Source organism: Octodon degus, unplaced genomic scaffold (genome assembly GCF_000260255.1).
Source record: "Octodon degus isolate 3935 unplaced genomic scaffold, OctDeg1.0 scaffold00056, whole genome shotgun sequence".
Classification (NCBI taxonomy): domain Eukaryota; kingdom Metazoa; phylum Chordata; class Mammalia; order Rodentia; family Octodontidae; genus Octodon; species Octodon degus.
Genome location: NW_004524632.1, coordinates 11,412,667 through 11,438,645, shown reverse-complemented (window position 1 = coordinate 11,438,645; position 25,979 = coordinate 11,412,667). Strand labels below are relative to the sequence as shown.

General features: G+C 48.3%; 1 protein-coding gene across 1 annotated transcript in view; it reads left to right on the top strand.

Moving 5' to 3' along the window:
• The window catches only part of Brca1 (BRCA1, DNA repair associated), a 58,541-nt gene that overhangs the window by 13,743 nt on the left and 18,819 nt on the right, over positions 1 to 25,979 (top strand). The window contains exons 4-13 of the mRNA XM_023718048.1: positions 1,419 to 1,496; positions 2,450 to 2,538; positions 3,091 to 3,230; positions 5,306 to 5,408; positions 6,132 to 6,177; positions 7,242 to 7,321; positions 10,773 to 14,114; positions 14,457 to 14,545; positions 20,079 to 20,250; positions 24,932 to 25,052. Of these exons, the coding sequence (XP_023573816.1) occupies positions 1,419 to 1,496; positions 2,450 to 2,538; positions 3,091 to 3,230; positions 5,306 to 5,408; positions 6,132 to 6,177; positions 7,242 to 7,321; positions 10,773 to 14,114; positions 14,457 to 14,545; positions 20,079 to 20,250; positions 24,932 to 25,052 (4,260 nt within the window). The remainder of the gene's footprint in view (positions 1 to 1,418; positions 1,497 to 2,449; positions 2,539 to 3,090; positions 3,231 to 5,305; positions 5,409 to 6,131; positions 6,178 to 7,241; positions 7,322 to 10,772; positions 14,115 to 14,456; positions 14,546 to 20,078; positions 20,251 to 24,931; positions 25,053 to 25,979) is intronic.

Below are 25,979 nucleotides of genomic sequence, written 5' to 3'. Positions count from 1 at the left end.
TCAGTGGTCTAAAGCACCTACTTGAAACAAGCTTGGCAAAACACAGGGACTGTGGTTCAATCCCCCAGCACCACATGCCAGCCAGCCCTGCCCCCTGGTGGGCTGAGCTGGCCACACACACACACACAATAAATAAATGTAATAAAAATAAATAAATAATTAAAAAAAAAAAACGAATTCATTGCTTTTTCTTTCCTTTTTGTGGTACTGGAGGTTGAGCCCAGAGCCTTCACATTGAGCTGTGTCCTTGGCCCTTATTCTATTTTGAGATAGGTTCTTACTAAGTTACTGGGCTGGGCTCAAACTTTCTGTGTCTAAAGGCTCAATTAGGATCTATGCAAGGAGCCACTTTTTTTTTTTTTTTTTTTTTGCGAAAACGGGGATTGAACTCAGGCCCTTGCGCTTGCCAGGCAAGTGCTTATTCTACTGAGCCATCTCCCCGGCCCCTTAGGCTCAGACTTTCATTGTTGCTGGGATCATAGCCACGTGCCACCTCGCTAGGTTCATTTTCTCCTTTGAGTTTAGTTAACCTTTTAAGTGTCTTCATGTGTTACTGCTTAGCATAAAGTAAGATTAGGATCCCGAGTTTGATTGGTTTCTCCGTACTTTGGTGCCCTGCACTATTATTTCAGTCTTGGACAGGCTGTAGTATGGCATAGCGCGTCCCCATACTGCCCTGGATGGTACAGCCCCCGGCAAGTTCCCTGCCACCTAGCACTCTGCATTGTTCAGCCATGCCGCTTGTCAGGGAGACGCACAGATGTCTCTCTGTCCCACGTATTAGAGCACGTGTTCATTTCTGTCTAGGTGTGGCCTCCATCCTGTGTCTTTAAGGAGAGTTGATGTCACAGGCAGGCCCAGGCAGGATAGAACAAACTCTGCCAAAAAACCTAAGTAACTGGGTAAAGGGAAGGGGAAAAAGACTGCGGTGTGTTTCATGCACGTGCCAGTTCCCTACAGTGAATGTAATTGCTGAGACCCTCAGTGCCAGGCAGGTGCTGTATGCCGAGTCACACCCTCAACCAGAGATGCCAAGTTTCCAAACTAAGTAGAGTCATTTCACACGAACTACTTAATTATGTCTGATTGAGCAGCATGGTGCAATGAGGATCGTTAAATATGCTGTACTAACTTTTTGATAAGCTTTGATTATAACAGTTAAGCCATAGGCGCAAATGTTCAGTTTTCATGGGTTATCTTTTATGTAGTTTGGTTTTCTACTCATGCAACCTCTAAAAACAATTAAAGCCATTGGCTATAATTCACTTGTCTTACCTTTTAGTGACCTTTGGGGCGGTTGTAGGATTTTCTTTTTGCTTCTGCTTTGTGAATGTACTTGTTACAAAAAGAAAGTATTAAAAAAAAAATTATTATATTTATATATATATATATATATCCTGTGCTTTCTTTATTTCCAGGTTTTGTATGCTGAAGCTTCTCGACCAGAAGAAAGGACCTCCACAGTGTCCGCTGTGTAAGAACAACATCACCAAAAGGTCTGTGATTTGGATAATGATGGGGCCTGGATGTGAAGGAGAAATGCTTGGCTGATGTAGCAGGTGTCCTCGCCACTCCTCAGCAGAAAGAACAGAAGTGTGCCTAGCAGGCAGTGAATTCTGTGGTGGTTTTCCTGAAAGTTTTGGGGAACACGTACACTCTGCAGATGTCAGCACCTTTGTGTCCCTTCCTCTGTCTGTGCAAAACCAGCCCCAGGCGATCCAGCTTGGTGTTCTCCTGCGGGGACACTGGGCTTCTGGGTACAGTGGCTAGAGACATTGCCACCTTTCATGTTTCTGGATGATACCAGGACTGAAGTCGTAGAGAAAGTAGGGCTGATCGCCTTGTGCCCACTGGCTGCCAGTCCTCCTCTTCTCTGTCGTGGCAGCTTTTCTGACCCGCTTCACCCCACTGTGCATTTCTGTCCTGCATATCTCGTCTGCCCCGGTGAGATTCTGTGGGCAGTTGCTCTGCCTCAGTACTGTTTCTCTGGTGCCTGGAGCTCAGTAGGTGCTCAGCTGCTTATAGGAATGGGTGAATTGTGTTTTCCTTCCACTTTCCTTACTCATATCTCTCCTTGGATGCTGTTGTCTGTCTCTTGTTTGATTTGGTGGCAATCCCGAGAAGCAGAGGCAGCCAAGAGGGCTTATGTCCACCAAGGCCTCGAGGCATTAGGAATACTGCATTAGGAAGTATTAGGCTTCTGATAGACTTACACAGATGGCAGAGAACTACAGAATCAGTCCGTCCTGCCAGTGTACACTGCAGTCAGTGTCATCACAGTTATTGAGTGGGGTCACTCATAGTTCTATTACTGTGAGCATGGTTCTCTGCGGTGGCTGCAGGGAAAAACCGAACCTTGTGTTTCTTTAAGCACCTTTCCCCACTGTAGTGTCCTTTGAAAAGTTGATGGTCACTTGCTAAGTGCGACTCTCTTACAATTTAATTCCAGAAGCCTGCAGGAGAGCACAAGATTCAGCCAACTGGTTGAAGAGTTGTCGAAGGTCATCCATGCTTTTGAGCTCGACCGTGGTTTGCAGGGTGAGTGTCACCAGGCCCAGCTGTGCACTGGCCCTGCAGCCTGAGACGTTTGTGCTTGTTGCCAGGGTGTAGGTAAGGATGGCCTAGGGTGATTCCAGCTCTGCCTCTGGTGTCTGTTTTAAATCCTTCCCATCTGTCTCGCCCCTTAGTCATCTCAGCGTCTCTGCAGTCAGGAGCACTTTACCACCAATGGTCAGTTTTCTATGTAGTTCTTCCATAATGCACAGAAAACAGCCCTGAGCTTTACATTTGTTGTTGTCTTAGATTCAGTGCTATATAGTATTAATAGGCAAGTTTATGAATTTTAAAGTTGAAGAAAATAGAAATAACTGACAATCCGTGTGTGTGTGTGTGTGTGTGTGTGTGTGTGTGTGTTTCTTAGGAATAGAATTTCCATCATTGCTTTAAAAAAAAAAAAGCCATGGGTAATCTGAATACCTATAATAAACATCCTAACACAACAAAGAGCACAAACAGAATTTTTTTAAGTTTCTTTAAAGAAAATGAGTACAGTTTTCCTAACTATACAGTGTGTTCCCTTGTAATTCACAGTTACAAACAGTTACAGTTTTTCAAAAAAGGAAAGTAATTCTCCTGAACATGTAAAGGAGGAGATTTCTGTCATCCAAAGTATGGGCTACCGAAACCGTGGCAAAAGACCTCGACAGAATGAACTTGAGAACGCCGCCCTGGTAACGCATTTGCATTCCATTTGTCTGACGCCATCTCTTTTTTAAGCAGTGAGAGTTGGAAAACGTATTAGGTGCTCACAGTCACGTGAAAGGCCAGTGAGGACGGAAGCAGTAAGCAGGTGGACAGAGCTCTCCTCAGTAGGAGTCTGAGGTGCTCCGGGGGAGTGCGGCTGTTATGGACAGGAGGAACTGAGGGCCTCCCCGTGCCCAGGCGGCAGCTCTGATGCATGTCCAGAGGAGCTGTGGCATTGCTGCCCTTTGTAAGCATTAGCGAAAGGTGTCATCGTTGGGCCCTGGAGGTAGCTCAGCCGCTTAAGCGCCTTCCTGGCAAGCGTGAAGTCCTGAGTTCAAGCTCTGGTACCAAAAAAAGTATAATTGTCAAAGAAAATTCAGTGATTTGCTTTGCTGTTAGTCTTATATGAATAAAGAATGGAGGTTTTAAAATAGTTCTCAAGATAGGGGCATTCTTTTTTTAGTAGATATAGGTGGGCAAAATAGGAAGAGAAGCTTCAATAAAAATAACATTGGGGGGGCTTGGGGATAGCTCAATAGAATAAGCACTTGCCTGGCAAGTGCAAGGGCCTGAGTTCAATCCCTGGTTCCACCAAAAAAAAAGAAAAGAAAATAACATTGGGCTTTTAAATATTCAAGGGGGGGCTGGTGAGATGGCTCAGTGGTCTAAAGCACCTACTTAGAACAAGCTTAGCAAAGCACAGGGACCGGGCTGGTGAGATGGCTCAGTGGTCTAAAGCACCTACTTGGAACAAGCTTGGCAAAGCACAAGGACCGCGGTTCGATCCCCCAGCACCACATGCCAGCCAGCCCCACCCCCTGGTGGGCAGAGCTGGCCACACACATAAATAAATAAAATTTAAAAATAAATAAATAAATAAAAATAAATAAATATTCAAGGGCTGGGGATGTAGCTTAGGATTTGCATGCTTGCCTAGCATGTGCAAAGCCCATAGTTCTGTCCTCAGTAGCATCGAAAATCCCAAGCAGAAATACTCATAAATGTTCTTTCCTGTGTGGGAACAGAGGGGTTTATTGCCATCCTTTGTCTTTTTTTCCCTCCATGAGACAAGGTCTCTCTGTATTTTAGGCTGGCCATGAACTCCCTATATAGCCCAGACTGGCTTAAAACGCTGAGTAACCCTTCTGCCTTAGTAGGAGTGCTAGAGTTACACTCCTGAGCCACCACACTCCGCTGTGCGCATGCATGTGTTTCACTGTGTTGTCTAGGCTGGCCTCAAACTTGCAGTTCTCCTACCCCAGCCTTGGGCTTCCTGAGATTACAGTTATGCAGTATCACACCCAGTTCATTTGTCATTTTTGGGTCATTTTTTGGGTCATTTTTGTCTTAGCTGCCAATCCTTTTGTTGGATGTGATTAGAAATATAGTAAAGGGCTAGCCAAATAGCTCAGTGGATTAAAGTGCCTGCTTAGACAGACGCGGGCTGGGCTGGGTTCAGTCCTCAGGCCTGATCCCAGGGCTGGCCCTGCCTGAGGGCATGCATGCCTGTAATCCCTGCACTTGGGAGGCTGTAAACAGGAGAATCAGTGAATCCAGTCTACATAGTGAGACCCTGAACACTGTAAACTCTTCCCTAAATACAGAAAGAAAGAAAAAAAATATGTTTATATTCAAGTGCTGGGCGTGGTGTCACATGCCTAGAATCTGAGTCCCAAGAGGCTAAGGCAGGAGGATCAGGCTGAGGCAAGAGAATTGTTGTGAGTTCAAGACCAGCCTGGGCTACAAAGTGAGCTCAAGGCCAGCCTGAACTGCCTAGTGAGACCCTGTCTCACACACACACAAAGAAAGAAATATATTCACCTATTATATTTTAATACTTAAAAAGTTATACATAATACACAATTTGGAAAGTTTTTAAATAATAGGAAAATTACTGAAGCTATGTGCAGCCTAGACATTTGAGGGTGTGCTTTGCCAGGTATTTTTCCAGTGGTCCTGAATTACAATTGACTGATAGCTTTGCCTGTGGCCTGGAGCTGCTCTTCGGGAGTGAAGCATAGAGCCAGCCACAAACAGGTGCCCATTCTTTGCTGCTTCGCAGGAAACCGGTCTCGGAGCCCAGCTGTCTGACCTTGGAATCACGGGGTCTTTGAGGACCAAGCAGCAGGCGCAGCCTCAGAATAAATCTGTCTACATTGAATTGGGTAAGGGCCCCGGGTTCCGTAAGTGCATGGTCTCAGAGCTTTGCTGAAAACCTCGGTCGTCTTTATCCACCTGGTAGGGAGTTTTGGGAAATAAGAACAAAATAGTTTTATGGGATCTGTAGTGAATTCTAAACAGTGGAAAAGACACAGTTTCTACCTTGGCAAATCTTACTTTGTAAAAGGAGCAAAAGAAAGAATATCTGGTTTTAAGTTCGGTGAAATAAATTTTGAGCAAATGGAAAGTAACAAGAAGGAAGTCCCATTTGGAGGGAGTCGGCGTAGACTGTACTCCACCAAAAGAGCTGAGCTCCGCACCCTAGCACGTCTAGTGCCTTGTCCCTTCGTGTTGGGATCAGTGGCCCTGGAGCTCCCACGTGCCACCATAACACTTCCTGGGTGGCATTGAAATTCAGAGAGGGCTGGGGAGATAGCTCAGTGGCTTAAGTACCAGCCTGGCAAGCCCAAGGTCCTGAGTTCGATCCCCGGTACAAAAAAAAAATCAAGAAATTCAAGAGGTGTAGCCACGTGGCCAGGTTAGGTAGAGAGGAGGAGCCAGGGGTTCACTCCTGGGTGGCTGGCGCCAGACCTGTGCCTCCGCCCGGGCCTCTGTGCTTGTAGATACGCGAGTGTCTGCTTCGTAGCAGGAACATGTTTTTCGTTTAACCCTCTCAATTACAGAGTTGTGTACTGATCTGTCTTTTGGGGGTGGGACAATTCTTTCAGGATCGGACTCCTCTGAAGACACAGTTAACAAGGCGTATTACTGCAGGTGAGGAATAAATAAGAGCCTTCATCAGTGCAGCTGGTATTTTCATGCTTCACTAATATTAAGGATTACTGTTTCCTAGATTAGAATCATGGTATTAGAAGAAACTTTCGAGATCATGTGCTTTCACCTCCTCATTCTGTACCGGAGCAAGTGCCTTGTTGTTTGTTTTATTAGCAGTGTTCAAAGGTGTGTAAGATAACAGTGAGCTCTTACACGCTGGCCTGTAGCAGGTGCTTTTTCTCTAGCTGAATTCCTCCTGTACAGTAGTGTTTATGCCACGGGAAGGGGCTGGTAAGAATGCTCAGGACTCTACCCCGGCGCTTTCCTTCCCCTGTCCCGTAACTTGCATCCTTCTCACACATATGAACTGCAGAGGGGCCTCTCAGCGGGTCACTGTTGGGCTCCTGGCTTGTCTCGCCCTTTGGAATCATTGCAGACCCTAAGATGTATCACTAGTGATCTGAACTGGGATGGTGCTGCTATCAGATTCTATTTGCAGATGGCTTTTCTCTAATTTTAGAATTGGAAGAAAGTTGCTGGGTGTGGTGGCATAAACCCATAATCCCAGCACTTGCTCAGAGGCTGAAGAGTGAGTTTGAACCTCACCTGGGCTCCCTAGCAAGCTCAAGGCCAGCTTGAACTACACATGAGATTCCCCCAAAACAAAAGGAGGTAGCTGCTAGCCAGGCGAGAGGAACGTAGAGCCGCGTAGCAAAGCTGAATTCTTGCAGCCTGTGGCATGCGGGCATGCGCACTCCCTTGCTAAGCTCTTTGCTCCTGCATCTCATTAAGATGCAAGTGTGAACGTTCTTCCCTTTTTTCAGTCACTTAAGTCTGGCTTTCATCCTCATATCCACAGTGTAACGCTCTACACTGCTGCTGTGGTTTCTGGGGCCATGTGTTCCCATTTTGACTAGAAGTTACTAGAAGAGAGAGCAGGTGCACTTGGGTGTCATCTGCTGGTCAGCTGCCATGGCCCCACCTAAGGAGCTTGCCCGGGACCTTGTCCTTCTCCCACTTGTGTGAGCACATAACTCATGTTCCCACTGTCTTCTTCCCTACAGTGTGAGGGACCAGGAATTGTCATTCACCCTGCGAGGAACCAAGGCTGAAGCCACTTCCGATTCCACAGAACGGAGTGACGGTGAGGCGTCCCAGCCTTGTGGGTGCTGTAGAGGGGGTGGGTCGGTCTAGTGCAAGGACTGGATTATTCTGGAGAGCCCTGGGACATTGCTAGTTCACATAGTCTCTTAAGAGTTAGAATGTGGCTGTTTCCCTGGGAGTCATGGACAGCATTCAAATTCCATAGAATAGGATGGGGATGAGTGTCCTACCCCGTGCAACTGGTGGCTGCCCTTTTTTTCTGAAACAAGGTCTCACTATGCGGTTCAGGCTGGTCTTGAACTTGAGGTAAACCTCCTGCCTCAGCCTCCTGAGTGCTGGGATGATATTTTTTACTGCTGTGTTTGTATTTCCTCTTTTAAAATTTTTATTTATTTTTTGAGCAAAGTAATTTTTTTACATTTAGTTTTACATTAACTCATTACATTAGTTTCACATTAACCCTCTACATTAAGTTTATTTTTTTTCTGTATTTTAGGGAAGGGTCTACAGGGTTTTCAGGGTCTCCTTACTAGATCGGACTCGTAGTGATTCTCCTGTTTACAGACTCCCAAGAGCTGGGCTTACAGGCGAGTGCCACCATGCCCAGCCTTAACTGCCATCTCAGCATGCCCTGGGATCCAATCCCTGCGCTTCCTTGCAGGTGCTTTAATCTGCTGAGCTATTTGGCTGGCCCTTTTTTTTTTTTAAAGCTTACTATCTAGGTTGATGCTTATAAATTGAACAATCAAGTAGCTTTGTTGCTAGTATTTAGAACCCTTAGAAAATGATTACTTCCTAGAAATACCTTATAGGTAGAGCCGGCTTTGGTGTTTGAGTCTGTTCCAACACCCTACCCCTTCAGTTCATTGGGGATTAGAAGTTGCTGCTTACTTAGCAGAGCCCTTATTCTTTGACACTGGTTCGTAGTGTTTTGTTTTGTTTTTTATAATCAGTACGTTGTACATTGTTACCTTCTTAGTGCTTATCCATAGTACAAGCAGCAGGCAGGATTTCCTGTCCAAACACTGTTAGTACACCTCTTTCTTCTCATTGAACTAAGCGAAAGTAGCTGTATATTTATCCTATTTTGTTTATATAAATACAAAATGATCTTTCCTTTGTATCCTTTTTTTTTGTCCTGTCAGAGGCGGATATTCTATTGGCATCTAAATACTAAGGTGTTTGAATTCAGCTAAACAATCTAACACTGTCTAGCAGTCTATAATATTAGTGGGTTATCCTCAGAAGTTACTGACATGAGCCTTTTACAGCTCATCGTATTAATATGGCTTTACTTTTTTTTTTTTTTTTTTTGCGGAACCAGGGATTGAACTCAGGCCCTTGCACTTGCCAGGGAAGTGCTTATTCCACTGAGCCATCTCCCTGGCCCAAAATGGCAGAAGTGGGTTTTTTTTTTTTTTTTTTTTTTTGCTCCGAATGCCTTCAAGGCATGACTGGCTGGCTTGTGTTGTGGGAATCGAACCACAGCAACCTGAGCCTGACTGCTTTGTGGAAGCAGCCACTTAAAGAACTGAGCTAAGGGGCAGGCCCCCGGCTTTACTTTATATACCACGTTTTTATACTTTTCTGCTGGATGGTTAAGAACAAGATAAAGCAAGACCTATATAATAAGAAATGTAGCTTTTGTATCTGATAAGGTCAGTCAGGTCCTCTCAGGATTTATCTTGTAGCCCTGTACCGCACTTTGTAGATCCTTTGTCAGTGTCAGCCATGAGGATGAGTCACGGCCATTGCTTGACATGTGTTTGTATTTCCTTTCTCCCAACTGGTTTTTTGGTATTCAGATCTTGAAACAAACAAACAAAAAAAAAAAAAAAACCAAAAATTATTTATTTATTTATTACAGGGTCTTGCTCTGCAGCTCAGACTCGCAGTCTTAGCCTCCCAGCACTGGGATTACAGGCATGTGCTACCACACCTGCTTTCAGTGGCCAGCATGGCATGCAGTACCAGGGGTCAAACCAGGGTCCTTATTATGAAGCAGGCGCTTAGGCTGCTGAGCTAGCTCCCCAGCCCCACAACTGATTTTGTATTGAATATAGGGTCTCACTACACAGATTGGATTTATAGTGATCCTTCCTGATTTTCAGCCTCCCAAAGCGCCAGGATTACAGGCATGTGCCACCATACCCAGTCTCAATTCCCATCTCAGTGCGCCCTGGGGGCGGGGCCAGCAAGGAAGGCTGGGGATTGAACCTCCAGCCCCTGCATCTACCTAAGGAGGAACTCTAATCCTCTGTGTTTAGTACAGGGTCTACAGTGTCTCACTACACAGATCAGAGTCATAGTGATCTTCCTGTTTAGAGCTTCCCAAGAGCTGGAATTATAGGCACACGCCACCACGCCCAGTCTCAGTGTGCCCTGGGGGTGGAGCTGGCAAGGCAAGCCAGCAAGACAAACTGGGGATCAAACCCCAGCCACTGCGCTCTGCCTAAGCAGGCGCTTTAGCCCGCTGAGCTGTTGGCCAGCCCTCCCAACTGATAATTTTTGGGGGTTTTTTTGGCTGGCTCAGGCTGCTTTAAGAGCAGTTCTGCTAAGGCAGGTGGAGGTGGGGATTTAACTGCTATATCCTGTGCCTGACTGGGTTTGCATGAGCAGGTGCTTAAACAACTGAGCTAACAAGCGAGCTGGGATTGCAGGTGCATGCCCAGTCTCAATAGCTGTCTCAGTGCACCCTGGGGGCAGGGCCAGCACAGCAGGTTCAGGGATTGAACCCCTGGCCCCGGTGCCTGCTTGCAGGTGCTTTAATCCTTTGAGCTATCTGGACGGCCCCCAACTGGATTTTTTTTTTTTTTTAATTTTTTTTTATTTATTTGTGTGTGTGTATGTGTGTGTGTGTGTGTGTGTGGCCAGCTCAGCCCACCAGGGGGCGGCCCCGGCTGGCATGTGGTGCTGGGGGCTTGAACCGCGGTCCCTTTGCTTTGCTGAGTTTGTTCTTAAGTAGGTGCTTTAGACCACTGAGCCATCTCACCAGCCCCCCCAACTGGATTTTGGATACAAGGAACATGAGAATGTAGACAGAACAGGGTGCTGTGTGTGCTTTAATTCACTCTTAGAGGTTAGGGGAATGAGAGTTATGGCTTATGCATAAGGAAAACTATGAAATTGATTTTTTAATTACCTTGTTTGGAAATCAATCTATGTAACTGAAATTATATGAAAGAATGTGAGCTACATCCTAAAAATGTAGGCTGAGCATGGTGGAGCACGCCTGTGATCCCAACACCTGGGAGGGTGAGGCAGGACTGCCTCAAGGAGTTCGAGGCCAGCCTGGATTACAGAGTAAATTCAAAGGCAGCCTCAACTACATAGTGAGAGCCTATCTCAAAAACAAATGAAAATGTAGCTGGTAGTTTGTGAAAGTAGTTTGTCTTAAAAAGCTAGTTGCTTGATTTCCACTCCCAGGTTGTAGTACTTTTTACTTTCTTAGTTCAGTGTTTGAGCACTTTGTTATTTTTGTATATTTTCAGCTGCTTGTGAGGTTTTAGACCGACTGCAGCCCAGCAGGAAAGCCACCAATGCCAGCGAGGAGCATGCCGGCAAGAGGCAGCCAGAGAGGCATCAGGGGAGCTCTGTTTCCGACTTCTGTACAGAGCCATGTGGCACTAAGACTCGCGCCAGCTCATTACAGCACTCAAGCAGCCGTTTATTACTCGCTGAAGACAGAATGGATGTAGAAAAGGCTGAATTCTGTAATAAAAGCAAACAGCCTGGGCTTACGCGGAGCCAGCAAAGCAGATGGGCTGAGAGCAAGGGGAGCTGTGCCGACACACAGGCTCCCAGCGCAGAGCAGGAGGTGGAACAGATCGCTGAGCCTCTCTGTGAGCAGGAAGAGCAGAAAAAGCAGAAAGCTCAGTGCTCAGAAACTCTCAGAGAGACCCAGAATGTGCCTTGGGTCACACTAAACAGCAGCATTCAGAAAGTGAATGAGTGGTTTTCCAGAAGTGACGAAATGGTGACTTCTGACGATGCCTGTGACAGGGACTCGGAATCAGATGCTGAAGAAGCTGGTGCATTAGAAAAACCAAAAGACCTACGTGACTTTTCTGGCTCTTCAGTGAAGACAGACTTGCTGGCCAGTGAGCCTCAGAGGGCTGTAACTTGTGCCAGTGCCAGAGGCTGCCCCAAAGCAGGGAAGAGTAGCGTGGAAGATAAAGTATTTGGGAAAACGTACGGGAGGAAGGCGAGCCTCCCCAGCTTAAGCCACTCAGCTGAAAAGCGACCTGTTCTCATGCTTGCTTCTGATCCACAGGTGACAAAAGAATGTCCCCTCACAAGTACAGTAAAGCGTAAGAGTCGAACCACGTCATGCCTTTATCCTGAGGATTTTATCAAGAAAGCAGGCTTGGCAGTTGCCCAAAAGACTCCTGAAAAGGAAACTCAGGGAACGAAGCAAATGGCAGAGAGTAGTCAAGTGACAAATGTTCCTAATAATGATCATGAGAATGAGACAGTAGGGGTTGCTGTTCAGAGACAGAAGAACCCCAACCCAGTACAATCACTGGGGAAAGAGTCTGTTTCTAGAACAGGAACAGAACCCCAGAACAGCAGCATGGATAGCATGGGACTAAACTTCAATGTCTGCCCCTCAGAAACACCTCAGGGAAACAGGCTGAGGAGAAGGTCCTCAGCCAGGCAAGTGCCTCGCCCGAGCCCACCAGATCACCCCGAACTGCAAATTGACAGCTCTACCAGCAGTGAAGAGATTAAGGGAGAAAGCTCCCGGCAAGTGCCGGTCAGGCGTGGCAGGAAGCTGTGCCTCGCAGGGGCCCTAGATGCTCCCATTGGAGCCAAGGAAGATAAGCCAGGTGAACAAGGAAAGGGGCGTGCAGGGGAGGCTGTCCCAGAACAGAAGTTAGCAAACCTACCCAGTTCTTTTACTAATAGTTCAAGCCCTGATAAACTCACAGAGTTTGTCAACAGAAGCCCACAGGAAAAAGAGGTAGAATTAAAACAAGGAACAGTTCAAGGATCTGGTAGTACCAGAGAGCCCAAAGATCTGCTATCAAGTGGAGAAAAGGGTTTGCAAACTGAGAGGTCCGCAGAGAGCACAAGCGCCTCCTTGGTCCCTGACACTGATTATAGCACTCAGGACAGCGTCTCCTTACTGGAGACTGACAGCCGCAAGAAGGCAAGAAGAGTGTCACATCAGTGTGTGGCTCAGTACGTGGCGGTCGCAAAGCCCAAGGACCTGCTGCCTGCTCATTCTAAAGATGCTGGAGATGGCGCAGAAGATTTTAATGATCCATCCAGACTGGAAGTGAGCCGCACCCGGGAGGCAAACACTGAAATGGAGGATAGTGAGCTGGATACTCAGTATTTACAGAATACGTTCCTGTCCTCGAAGCGTCAGTCATTTGTTCTGTTTTCAAATCCAGGAAACTCAGAAAAGCAATCTGTGACAGTTTGTGCCTGTGCTGAGTCCTTTAAGAGACAAAGCCCAGAAGTCACTCCTGGATTTGATCAAATAGAAGAAAGTCAGGGCGAGAAAGAGCCTAAAGTTAGATGTGTACAGGCAGTCACGAGTGCCACAGGTGCCTCTGTGCTTCCTCAGAATGACGGGCCAGGAGCCGGCGCCAAACATATTATCGGGGTCTCCAGGCTCTGTCCGTTATCTCAGGTCAGGAACACTGAAACTGAATACATCACTGCTGACAAACGTGGAAGGTCACAAAACCCATATCTCATGCTGTCAATTTCTCCTGTCAAGTGGTTTGTTAACAGTTCATGTGAGGAAACACATCCAGCGTCACCTGAAGACATGGGAGGAAATGAGAGCATCCTGCAGAACATGCTGTGCACAGACAGCTGCGGCCATAGCAAGGCGCACGCTGCTAAGGAGGCCGGCTCTGGCCCCGGGAGCAGAGCGCGCGCTGGCGGCGATGAGGTGGGCTCTCACGGTGAGAGCGCTCGAGCAGAGGTAGGTAGCGACAGAGCACACGAGCGGGACGCTGTGCTCACACTAGGGCTGCTGCAGCCTGCGGCCTCTGAGCAAAGTCTTCCCATCAGTAACCACAGATGTCTGGAGGTACAAAGGCAAGGGGAAAGTGGAGTCACAGTTCCAGCTGTCCTTGCAGATTTCCTGCCCTGTCGAGTCGTAGGTAATGCAGACCAGCCTGTGGGAAGGAGTCCCCCTTCGCAGATTTGTTCTCAGACTCCCGATGACCTGTTAGATGATGAGGACGGAGAGGAAGATACAAGTTTTGCTGAAGGTGACATTAAGGAGACTTCTGCTGTTTTTAGCAAAGGTGGCCCAAGAAGCCAGTCCAGCAGGAGCCCTAGCCCTTTAGCCTGCGCAGCCTCTGCACGGGGTCACCAAAGAAGGGCGAGGAAGTTGGAGTCTTCTGAAGAATACTCGTCGAGTGAGGATGAAGAGCTTCCCTGCTTCCAGCACTTAATATTTGGTAACGGAACCAAGATTCCTCAGCCTACCAGGCCTAGCTCCGCTGCAGCAGAGCGTGTGTCTGAGGGAACAAGGGGGAGCCTGGTGTCACTGAGAAACGGCTCTCGTGACTGCACACACGAGCCAGCATTGGCGAGGGTGTCCCCAGAACCACTGCTGGGCGAAGACCTCAGATGTTCGGGCAGCTTGTTCTCCTCCCAGTGCAGCGCCCCAGAGGACTCTGCTGTGAACATGAGCTCCCAGGATGGCTTCCTGATGCTGCACCCTCCTGCCCAACAAATAGGGCATCCCTCTGAAATCCTGGGGGGCATCCCAAGGGATAAGGACGGGGTCTCCAATGATGAAGACAGGAAAGCTGGCCCTGAAGAAGACAGTCACCACATGGGGGAGAGCACGCCGCCACACTTAGGTATTGGGGCCAGGTTGTGTGCTTGCCCCCAGCCTTCCGAGAAGCCAGCCAGTCGTGTGTGCCCACTGGGAGCTCTGGTTACGGGCTCTCCCCACTTGGGCTTCCCCTGAGGTTCTCTCCCAACTTGTCAGAAGCTGACAGCTGACTAGAACACTATCCTGATTGAGTGGCTTTAATGTTCTTCATGAGCTTGCCTCTGATTTTTAGTGTCAGGATTGACTCCTAAGGGGAAATGCCAGTGACCAAAAGCAAGGAGTTTGATCATTTTATGAAATGCAAGCAGGGCTGCCAGCTGCCGTGTCTCCGGCTGCGTCTACACCAGGGCCTCTCTTGCCATTTCAGGTGAAGCAGCATCTGCCTACGAGAGTGAAACAAACCAGTCTGACGGCTGCTCAGAGCTGTCCTCACAGAGCAGCATCCTAACCACCCAGGTACAGTGTGTCCGTGTGTGGCATCCCTGCTCCGTGTGCGCTTGACATGCTTACATCTGCTCATGTCTTCCTTTGAGTTGGGGGCATGGCAGATGTGCTGCTGCTTCTCAGGTGGGGTGAGAAGCACCTCGCTACCCTTTGTTTCACCCGGTAGCAAAAGCAGATGAAAGTATCACTGCGGAGAGGCCGGGGAGATGGCTCAGTAGAGTAAGTGCTTGCCTGGCAAGCGCAAGGGCCTGAGTTCAATCCCCGGTTCCGCCAAAAAAAAAAAAAGAAAACATCACTGTGTCAAGCAGGAGGTGTGGGCTGGGTGCAGTGCCGTGATGCACACCTGTAATCCCAGCAGAGAAGGAGGCTGAGGCAGGCCTGCATAGGCAGAGCACAGCAGCCAGGGTTCAATCCCCAGCATGCCTGGGCTGTGCTGAGGGCAATTGAGACGGGGCCTGGCAGCGCACCCCTATAATCCCAGCTCTCGGGAAGTTGAAAACAGGAGAATCATTATGCATCTGATCTGTGTAGTGCGATACTGTAGACCCTGTCCTAAACACATTTTTAAAAAGCCTCCATAGGGTTCTTTTTTTTTTTTTTGCAGAACCGGGGATTGAACTCAAGCCCTTATGCTTGCCAGGGAAGCACTTATTCCACTGAGCCATCTCCCCGACCCCCATAGGGTTCTTATTAATGCCCAGGTATCTTTTTTTTTTTTTTTTTCAGTATGGAGGATTGAATTCAGGTCTTTGCATTTGCTAGGAAGGTTCTTATGCCACCAAACTTTTCCTGGGCCCTTTTTTGTCTTTGTGACAGGGTCTTGCTATGCAGTTCAGGCTGGGCTTGAGCTCACTTTATAGTTAAGGCTGGTCTCAAACTTGCAGCAGTCCTCTTGCCTCAGCCTCCCAAGTGCTCTGGGATTTCAGTACAACCTATTTGTGTCTCCATATCCTACTTTATAAAATACACTTCCAAGTTCTGTTGTATTTTCATGTGTTTGTCCCACTGGTTGACAGCTTCTCACAGTTGCCTCTGCATTCCTAGCATGGGGCGCCGTAAGGACAGACGCAGCACTTGCTAGCAGTGGTGAGGTCAGCATTCTGTGGCCTTCGGTGAATGGGTGCATTTGTAGAATGGAGCTGGCTGGACCCCTGTGGGTCATCCCACTGTGGCCTTTTCTCTTATAAGGACAGATGAGTGCCCTTCTCTCCTGAGTTTGCTGAAGTCACATATGCGCATAGTAGAAAATGAGGAAAACACTGGTGCCTGCAATCATCCCAGCACTCAGGAGGCTGAGGCAGGAGGATCTCAATGCATACAAACCCAACGTGAACTACCTAGTGAGACTGTCAAAGAAAAAAGAGTCATCCATTGAAGAAGCTTGGGAACATGTTAACTAAGATAAACTGCGTATCATTGGACAAATTACATAATTCCACTTCTGTGAGGTACCTAGAATTCAGGGAAATGAAGAGAAACAGTGCTTACCCAGGCTTCAGGAGGGGAGAGCGGCGAGGCACCGCTTGGTGGGGGCTGATGGAATGTTCTGGAGAGGGCAGGCGCAGTGCCCACCTGAGTCCCAGCCACTCAGGAGCTGAGGCAGGAGGGTTGCAAGTTTGAGGCCTTCCTGGGCAGCTAGCAAGCCTCTGTCCCAAAATAAAATGAAGAGTGAGGGCTGGGTGTGGCTCACTGGCAGAGCACTGTCGAGTGGGTTCGGTCCCCAGTGAGAGGTCTGGAAACACTGCAGTGACGGTTACACGAGAGGGCAGTCCTTAGTATCACTGAACTATATATACTTAAAATACTGAAAGTGAGAAATTAGTTAAATTTTACCCAGATACTTCAAGTTTTTTTTCCTTTGTTGAGATGGGGTCCTGCCATATAGTTCAGGCTGGTCTTGAACTCGCTGTGTAGCCAGGCTGGCTTTGAGCTCTCAGCAGCTCTCTTGCTTCCGCCTCCCAAGTTCCGGGATGACGCCTGGCTCTATGTAACTTGTCGGTGTATCCTTCCAGTCTTCCTCAGCGCATGCATGTGGGCGTCGGCCCTACACTCTGTACCATGCCCACTTACATCTCGTTTTCTTATGTTCTCCCTCCCTTTTCTTCCTTCCTTGTACTAGAGAGGGAATCCAGGGCCTCATATAGTGATTAGCTTGAATCTAGACCCTCGTCTTCCTTCCTGAGCTATGCCTCAGCCCCAATACCTTTTTTCCAAGGCATTCAGATGTCACAGTCTTCTGGATGTTTCCATTGTAATTGAGTTCGGAGCATGCCGAAGTGCCGCAGTGCTCTAAGCCAAGCAGCACCCTGCCTCCGGGTAAACGGTGGCCCGCTCCACCTCGTACTGCATGCTGAGGCTTTCGGGCAAGAGGTGTTCGCATTGTGTGCAGCGCTGTACTTGCCACCCTGGGAACTAAGCCTTTGCCCCATCCCTAATGATTTTCTTAGTGTAAATTCCTAGCCTTGGATTTTTTATTTTTCATACAGTTGTCAGATTTGCTTTAGAAACATGAAGCCAGTTGGTCTCGGGCCCCAGGGTGTGTGATAGCTCTGGGTTCTGGGTGGTGTCCACTTTTAGTCTCTCTGGCCTTGCTTGCCCTTGCTCCTCTGGGGGCCTCTGCACGCCCACTGCTGCTCAGGGCCTCCTGCAGTCACGTGGTCCCCTTCCTCTGCAGAATCCATCGCCATGGTGACTCAGATGGGGGGGGTTCTTGTGATTGCTCTGATCTTTTGTGGATGTGGACTTGGGCTTTATCAGTGTCGCTGTCACCTAATTCTGTCCCTTGTGCTCAAAGGGTTTTGCTTCCAGTTTTTTATTCTGTCTGCCTTAGCCACACTGTTATGTTTGTCATTTGGTAACCACTTTTTGTGCCCCTGATCTTATCCCAGGAGTACACCTATTTGTTCAGGATGCATTTTGCAGTGTCTTTATCAAGCATCTGTCACAACCAGGGCTTACACCACCTGTGGGCTGGGCTCACACAGACCACGTGTCGAAGCAGGGTCTCTGCTGCTGGGCGTGTTGGTAGAGAACCCAGAGGGCAGAGGAGGTAGCGGGCCTGACCCCGCAGCAGTGGTGCTGGCCCTCTGCTGGAGACGTTCACTGGAGCAGCATGAGTCAGTTGCTGAGTACTTACGTCTGGGAAGAGACACACTCGGGTGGGGACCCTGTGTTCACCTGAGTAATGAGTAACCAGTGCGACCCGCAGATCAGAGGCGCCCTGCTCCTGGTGGGCACTTCCAGAGGAGACGTTGGGGGATAGGAGGAAGCAGCCGCTGAGGCCAAGGTGCGAGGCGTGGAGAGTACCGGGAATGCAAAGCTGTCCTGTGCTGCTGAGAATGGGGGCTTGGTCAGCCCAGGGCTTCCCAGTGTTGTGCTGAGGGATCTGGACTGGGGCGGGGTGACTGGTAGTGATGCAGAGGAAGGCGCGGCCGGCGCCCTGGAACTGAGGGAGAGGCCGCCGGCAGGGATGCAGCTGTGCCCGACCGGGCGCCCCGGGCGCCGGGCTTCAGGGCTGGAAGGGGGACGACTGTGATGCGTTTGGTTTGCTTCCCTAGTGTTTCAGGCCAGTTGGTTGCCTGTAGGGGCTTTAAGTTTTAAAGTAATTGCTTTGGGGCGATGAAGGCACGCTAGCTCTGCTGGTCGCCTTGCTGCTTCGGTTTCTGTGGGTGCCGGTGCAGGGTCAGCACATCCACCTTCAGCCGCGTCTGGGGTTGTCGCGCGGGAAGGGTGCTCCACGGTGTCGTTGCTGTCAAGTGCCACGTGGTGGCAGTGGTGGCACCGCAGGCTGGGCAACAAGGCTGGCCCTGGGCTGCCCTGTGCTCCTCCGTGAGACCAAAGAGACATTTTTCGGGTCATTGCTTGTTTTCAGTTGAGAGCAAAGTCACTGTCAGGAATCAACAGAAGAGTAAACAACCAGGGGAAAGGGTTTGTGTGTACACTTTCCCTCTCAGCTTACTGACCACGGTGTTTCAGAAATGAAGAAAACATATTGGAATCTTTTTTTTCCTTGTGGAACTGGGGATTGAACTCAGGCCCTGGCACTTGCCAAGGAAGCACTTATTCTACTCTGCCATCTGCCCAGCAAGAAAACATACTTGGAGGGGGCCTGCCCATTAGCTCAGCTGTTCAAGTACCTGCTTAAGCCAAGCAGTCAGGCTCAAGGTGCTCTGCTTCGAACCCAGTTTCTCACAGGAGACCAGAAATGCCCTCAAGGCATCTTGGGGGGGGGGGCTTGGAACACTCATTATCTGACGTTTTTTGGTACCAGGGATCGAACTCTGGACCTTGCACTTGCCAGGCAAGCGCTATCCACTGAGCTACCTCCCCATCTTTTTTTTTTTTTTTTTGTCTTTTTAAGATAGGGTCTTGCTATGCAGCTCAGGCTGTCCTTGAGCTCACTTTGTATCCCAGGCTGGTCTCAAACTCACAGTGATCTTCCTGTTTCAGCTTCCCAAGTGCTGAGATTACAGGCATTTGGCACCTCATCTAGTTACCTGACTTCTTTATCAACTCTTAGATGTAGTACTTCTCAGTAGTTTTTTGGGAGAGGTTTTTTCTTTTTCTTTTCTTTTTTTTTTTTTTTTTTTTTTTTGAGACAAGGTCTTGCTGGAAAGCTCAGACTGGTCTTAAGCTGTGTAGCCCAAGCTGGCCTGGAGCAAGAGTGGTAGTCCCACGTCAGCCTCCTGAGTGCGGGGGTGACAGGCATGAGTACTAAGCAGCAGGATGCCCAGAAGTAAGATGCGTGACCTTGAGCCAAAGGTAGTGCCTGTCCTTCAGGCTTTCCAGGCTCTGAGCAAGATTCCTCATCAGTGGCTGCTCCTCCATTGATCTGGGACCCTGTCCCTTCTCAAATGGCACTGTCAAGGCTGTGTTTTGCAGTGCTGTAGATTGGATGAAGGGTCTGCTTTGTGTTAGGCTTTTTGCCACTGAGCTGCCCCTTGACCTTTTACCTTTCGAGCCAGGGTCTCACTTTGTTGCCCAGACTAGCTTTAAGCTTGTGATCCTTTTGCCTCAGCCTCCTGGGGAGGGATTCTAGCTGTGTACCCCTGTGCCTGGCTACTAAACACTCATGTGATTTTGTAAGGAGTAACCTAAATGGCTGTGACTCTGTGAGCCAAATATTTGAAATAGCCTTTATAAAATGTTATCAGGCTGGTGCCAATTTGAAATATCAGTAGTGTTTAGCTGGGTGTGGTGCGTGTTTTTCACCTTTGTGTCTCTTACTGGGGTCAAACCCAAGGCCTCAACCCAGAGCCTCACGCGCTACATAAGTGCTCTGCCACTGAGCTGGACCTCCAGCCGCACTTCTGTCCCTAAAAGAAAAAGGCCATAAAGAAGTCTGGAAAGAGTGGAAGGTTTTCCCCTCCAGCCTCACTGGGAAATCGTCTCCAGACAGTGATTTCCATGAGTGTGGTGGGTTGAAGGGTGGGCAGCTGGAGCCCATGAGGCTGTGCATGCGGATTCCTGCTGCCACACTAAAACTAATTGCTGTGGCATATCACTTCAGATGCATTTGTCACACAAAGTTTGACTCCTTTTGTAGCAAAGGGACACCATCCAGGACAACCTGCTCAAGCTGCAGCAGGAAATGGCCCACCTGGAAGCCGTGCTGGAGCAGCATGGGAGCCAGCCCTCTGGCAGCTCTGCCTCTGTAGTGCCCGACTCTTGTCCCCTGGAGGAGATGCCAACCCTGGGATCACCTGTACCAGGAAAAGGTTTGTAATGTGGGCCATGTGCTGGGGCCCTAAGCAGAACTCTCCCCTCCCTCCCTCCCTCCCTCACTGCCTTCTGCACTGTGCCTACCTAACTCCAGCGTTTCCCAGCCTGTATTCAGTGTGTGTTTACTGAGCACCGGCACAGGCCTTTGGGAGGCCTTGGTCTAATCTCTGCTCACAGCTAGTGGACCTTTTGGTAGGACCTGGGGCAACCATCAGCAGTGTCTGGGATAGCACCTCCAAGGCAGAGACACCACGGGGCACCCCCAGAGGCCACAGGCAGTTCTCACCTGAGAAGTTGAGGTCCTACAACTGGCTGGTGGTGGCTAACCTCATCAGTTTAGAAAGCTGTGAAAGAAAGAAAATCTCAGCCAGACTTCTTACAGTGCTTTTGTCAGATCAGAGTAATATACTTTCTGTAAATCTATGTCAGAAACTGAACATTGAAAATTTTTTTTATATTTATTTATTTGTGGAACCAGAATTTAACTCAGGCCCTTGCACTTGCCAGGGAAGCACTTATTCTACTGAGCCATCTCCCTGGCCCTAAACATTGAATTTTTAAGTAGAGAGACATTAGGCAAGTTTTCATTATTTTTCTTTTTTTGTTTTTGTTTGTTTGTTTGTTTGTTTGTTCGTTTGTTTTGTGGAACAGGGATGGAACTCAGGCCCTTGCGCTTGCCAGGCAAGTGCTTATTCTACTGAGCTATCTCCTGGCCCCTTTTTGGTTTTTTTGAGACAGGGTCTCAGTATGAAGTTCAGGCTGGCCTTGAACTGACTATGTAGCTTAGCTTCCCAAGTGCTGGGATTAGAGCTACCTACCACCATGCCCAGCATAGGCAAACGTTTTGAAGGGGCAAACACTAGGCATGGTGGTGTACACCTGTCATTCTGGGAGTGGAACTGGCTGAGGCAGGAGTATCGTCACAAACCTGGCAATACCCTGTGTGGAAAAAGTTAATAAGTAGGGGCAACCATAATAGACATAAAAGAGAGATTACCTGTGTGGTGACACACACCTGTAATCCCAGCAGTCGGGCTGAGACAGGATCACAAATTTGAGCCTGGCCCGGACGGGGCTGGTGGTGTGGCTCAGTGCCAAGGCCTGCTCCGTCCCCAGTGGTGAGGGGGAAGAACAGCAAAAGGAGGACCCCAGGCCCCAGTGGGCCTTCTCAGGGCCCGAGCTAGCCCCTTCTCCAGTGCCTGTCAGACGTCCCAAAAGGAGCCAAGGCTTTCAGAACCTTCCAGAAACTCCAGTCTGTTCTTGACCAAGCACTGTGGCCTTATTCCCAAGTGTGCTTGATTCCTGTGTTCAGGAAGGAGCAGTGGCTTACACAGAGGAGCTGGGAACCCCGTTGCTATGGCAGCACATCAAGCTTATTTTCTTAAATGCTCTCTTTGTAAGGATGTCTTCATTTAGTTCATCCCCAGATATGAAGCGCCGAGTCCACCCCCAGTGTAGATCTGCTCTCTGGGGGCTCTGAAAACACACTGGACTTCAATTCTGAAGCACAAGCGAGGAGCTGTCGCTGGCTGGCTGTGCACATCTGTGTGGTCGGTCTCGTCTTACAATATGTTTCTTTGTGATATATATATATGTATGTATTTGTACAGAATCTCGCTACGCAGCTCGGCCTCATAGTGATCCTCCTCTCAGCCTCCCCAGCACTGGGTTTACAGGTGTGTGCCACCACGCCTGGTTTCAGTGATCAGCTTGGCACGAACCCAGGTCCTTGCATTTGCCAGGCAGCACTCAGACCACCAAGCTTCGCCCTGGCCCCTGTGCTTTGTTTCTGAAGTGTGTAAGTGTTGCCTTACTTCCAGCGTGTGGTGGAGGTTTTCCCCTTGAAATGAGTGATTTCTCAGTCCTAGGAGTGGGCTTTCTTCCCTCTGTGTGATGGGTGGATCCCGAGCCCTTCACATGCTACGCGCGTACTCAGTTGCAGAGCAACACTTCAGTCCTTTTATTCTGAGGTAAGAGCTTGCTGAATTCCCCAAGCTGGCAACCCAGATTTTTGATCTTCCTGCTTCAGCCTTTTGAAAGCTGGGATTAAACATGTCTGCACTGCCACATGCAGCCGAGACCCAGAGCTCTCAGATTCATGACAGGCCTGGGTGGTGATGCAGACCTATAACTCCAGCACCGTGGCTGGAGGCTGGAGGTTCAGCTCAAGCACAAGGCAGCGAGACCCTGCCTCGGAACAGACAGGTGGACACGGCCTGTTCATAGTGGCGTCCTGCTCCTAGGCATAGGTCTCTGTTTGAGGGCCGTTCCCACGCCCACTTGTTGCTAGGCTCAAACCCCTAAGCTCATGTATCCACCCCCATGGGTAACGCTGCTTCACACCAGATGCTCTGTCTCTGGGATTCCTGTCATCAAAAGCAAGGACTAGCATTGTGAGAGACCAAGGCCAGGTAGAGCAGCCGTGATTCCCAGACCCCTCTGGGCCTTTCCCCGCTAGGGTAGGTCTCATCCCAAGAAGCACTTGTTAGTGTCTAGGCTTTCTTGCCGCAGTCGGGTAGATGGGTTCTGTGCTCTTCCCAGCTGGCTTCCACCCCGGGCGCCCCGTCTCAGCTCATCATTCCCTGTGTGTTCCTTGCTTCCTCCCCGGTAGTTCTTCTTGGTTCTTCCCCCACTTGTGCACAACACTTACTGTGTCTTGGGCCCAGACCATGCTCCCTGCCCAAGAGATGCTCAGTGCGTGAAGAGCCCGCTGACGGCTCAAGGGCGACTTCAGTCCTGCTCTGCAGCCTGTGTCAAGACCTAACCCAGACAAGTGGATCTGGACCAGGCTTGTTGCTTGGAGGACGAAGTAAGGGTTAAAGAAGCACCTTCCGGGCTGCTTTTTGTTTAGTTTTGCCTTGCCCTCTGTGTACTTTGCTTTATTTACAGTGCTGGGGGTGAAACCAGGGCCTGGCACAGGCTGCATCTCCAGCTGAGGGAGGACGTTACTAGCAGGACTAGTGTGAGAAGTTCTCACTCTTCTCCCGCAGCTCTAGTGATTAGTACTGCCTGGTGTAATTCTTTGGAAGCTGCATTTCACCCTTTGTCAATTGTCATGCCGTTTGGGGAAGGGCGACACCTAGAGTGGGGTTACTTCTGCTGTCACAGCTGGTAGCTTAGGGCAGATTTTGTCCTTTTCCTAGAAGCTCAAGCCCAGGGAGGAGGAGCATAAAGGAAACTATAAATAATGCATTTTCAAGAAATCGATGAGTATTTTCCCCTGGCTAACCACCATCTTAAAAAGGAGTTTAATTAATACAACTTTTTATTTCAGTTTTCCTCATTTTATGGATTTTAGCTTTTATAATACAAAATGAAATACAATCATCAGTGCCTTTGTAACAGAAAACATTTATAATTGCTGTTTCTACTGTTTAAACATTTCTACCTAGACGACAGTAGCACATGTATTTGGAGGAATTATAAATAAAAAGAGGGCCGGGGAGATGGCTCAGTGGTGCTTCCCTGGCATGCGCGAGGGCCTGAGTTCAATCCCCGGTTCAAATAAATAAATAAATAAATAAATAAATAAATAAATAAATAAATAAATAAATAAATAAATAAATAAATAAATAAATAAATAAATAAATAAATAAATAAATAAATAAATAAATAAATAAATAAATAAATAAATAAATAAATAAATAAATAAATAAATAAATAAATAAATAAATAAATAAATAAATAAATAAATAAATAAATAAATAAATAAATAAATAAATAAATAAATAAATAAATAAATAAATAAATAAATAAATAAATAAATAAATAAATAAATAAATAAATAAATAAATAAATAAATAAATAAATAAATAAATAAATAAATAAATAAATAAATAAATAAATTAAATTAAATAAATGAATAAAAATAAAAAGAGGCAGACCAATGAGGCCTGAAATTTCAACTACTCTCATCTGAGACAGCAGGATAGTGGGTTCAAGCCCAGCCTGAGCAACTCAGCAGGACTCTTGTCGCATAACAAATTGAGAAGGCGGGGAACTGGCTCACTGCTGACACACTTCCCTGTCAGCATGAGTCCCTACCTGGGTTTAATCTCCACTACTGCAAAAATGAGTTAATTGGCAAAATAAGAATGTTCTAATGTGTCAGAACTTCTCCCAACTTCAGTCTTTTTTTAGCCTACTGGTGCACCTCACCATTTCTCGTTGAGACAAAAGTAGCACCCACAGGTTAAGGGAGGAAAGGTTTACTTAGCCCAGTGTGTGGGGGTTTCCATCCATAGCCGGCCGGCTCCAAGGCAGAGGGGCACTGCAGAGGAGAGACAGCCCGTGGCAAGCCCAAGGCGGCAAGGCACCAGGGGCAGCCACAATTCTTTCAGCTGCTTAAAACTTACCCAGACTACCCAAAATTTAGTAGTCATTGAGTGCTTTTAAAAATCCCTATCCTAGGCAGGTGTCACGCATGGTACATGCCTATAATCTCAGCACTGCAGGAGGCTGAGACAGAAGGCTCACAAGCTGAAGCACAGCCTGGGTGACGTGGGGATTGCATGAGCGCCGATCTGCACATAGAAAAGGCCCAGGGACGCAGCTCTGGAGGCTCTGGGCTTAGGCCCCAGGCCCACCACCAAATCATCAGGCTCCTCACCTGCGCTGTCTCCACCAGGACCAAGAAGTAAAGCAGCTGTCTTTGTTTTCTTGTCCTATTTGAAGCAGGGCTAGCCTCAGGAGGAGACAGTGAATACCTTGGAAGCCACCGTCCCCCGGCCCTTCCTGCAACCAAGTCCCAGGCAGCTCCAGATTGCACCACCAGTGAAGAGGAGCCAGGAGTGGCAAGGTAGGGAGGTCAGGTTTGGCGTCGAAGTGGCGCCTTTGCCACTCGGACCCTGGCGGTCTTTTCCTCCTGTACTTGCTGCAAGGTTCGAACACTAAGGTCTCGAGCCTTGAGCTGCTGCGGGACTCATCCTCTGTTTCCTGGGCTAGGGTTTTGGATAGTGATACAAGCCACAGCGTGAGAAGTGTTGGGGTAGAGCTGTCCTCCTCAAAGGTACAATAAACTAGAACTAAAGCCTGAGCAAGACGGGAGGCTTGTAATAGACTTCCCAATGGCAACCCTTATCTTTATGAAATTTTTCCCTGTCTAAAAAAAGTTTGTCTGTTGACTTAGCTCAGGAAACACTCAATATTGTTCAGGTATGTGCAAAGTATCAAATCACTATTAATATAAGACTATAGCAGCTAGGGAGATAGCTCAGTGGCTTAAGCGCCTGTCTCTCAAACACAAGGTCCTAAGTTCAATTCCCACTACCAAAGAAAAGCACTTTGGGTTTGGGGTGAAGTCAGGTCAGGTTGGGTTCTCTGCTCCTACTCCTGCTCTGTTCCACACAGGGCCTTACTATGTAGTTTGAGCTAGCGTTGAACTCATTACCCCAGCTGGCCTTAATTTACCATGATCCTCCCACCTCAGCCTCCAAGTGCTAGGATGACAGGTATGCACCACCATGCCTGGCTAAGAATATATAGCACTCTTAAACAGGTATGATGGCACACGCCTGTAATCCCAGCACTGGGGAGGCTGAGGCAAGAGGACAGCCTTGAGTTTGAGGCCAGCCTGGGTTACATGTAGTAAGACCCTGTCTAAAAAAATTCCGTTAAATTGGGGGGTGGGGGGAGTGTACATGGCACTTTTCTTTGCAGAAGCACTCAGAGCCCTTAGGATCACATCTTACCAGTCCAGGAAGAAAAAGAAGTTTGTTTATGGAAT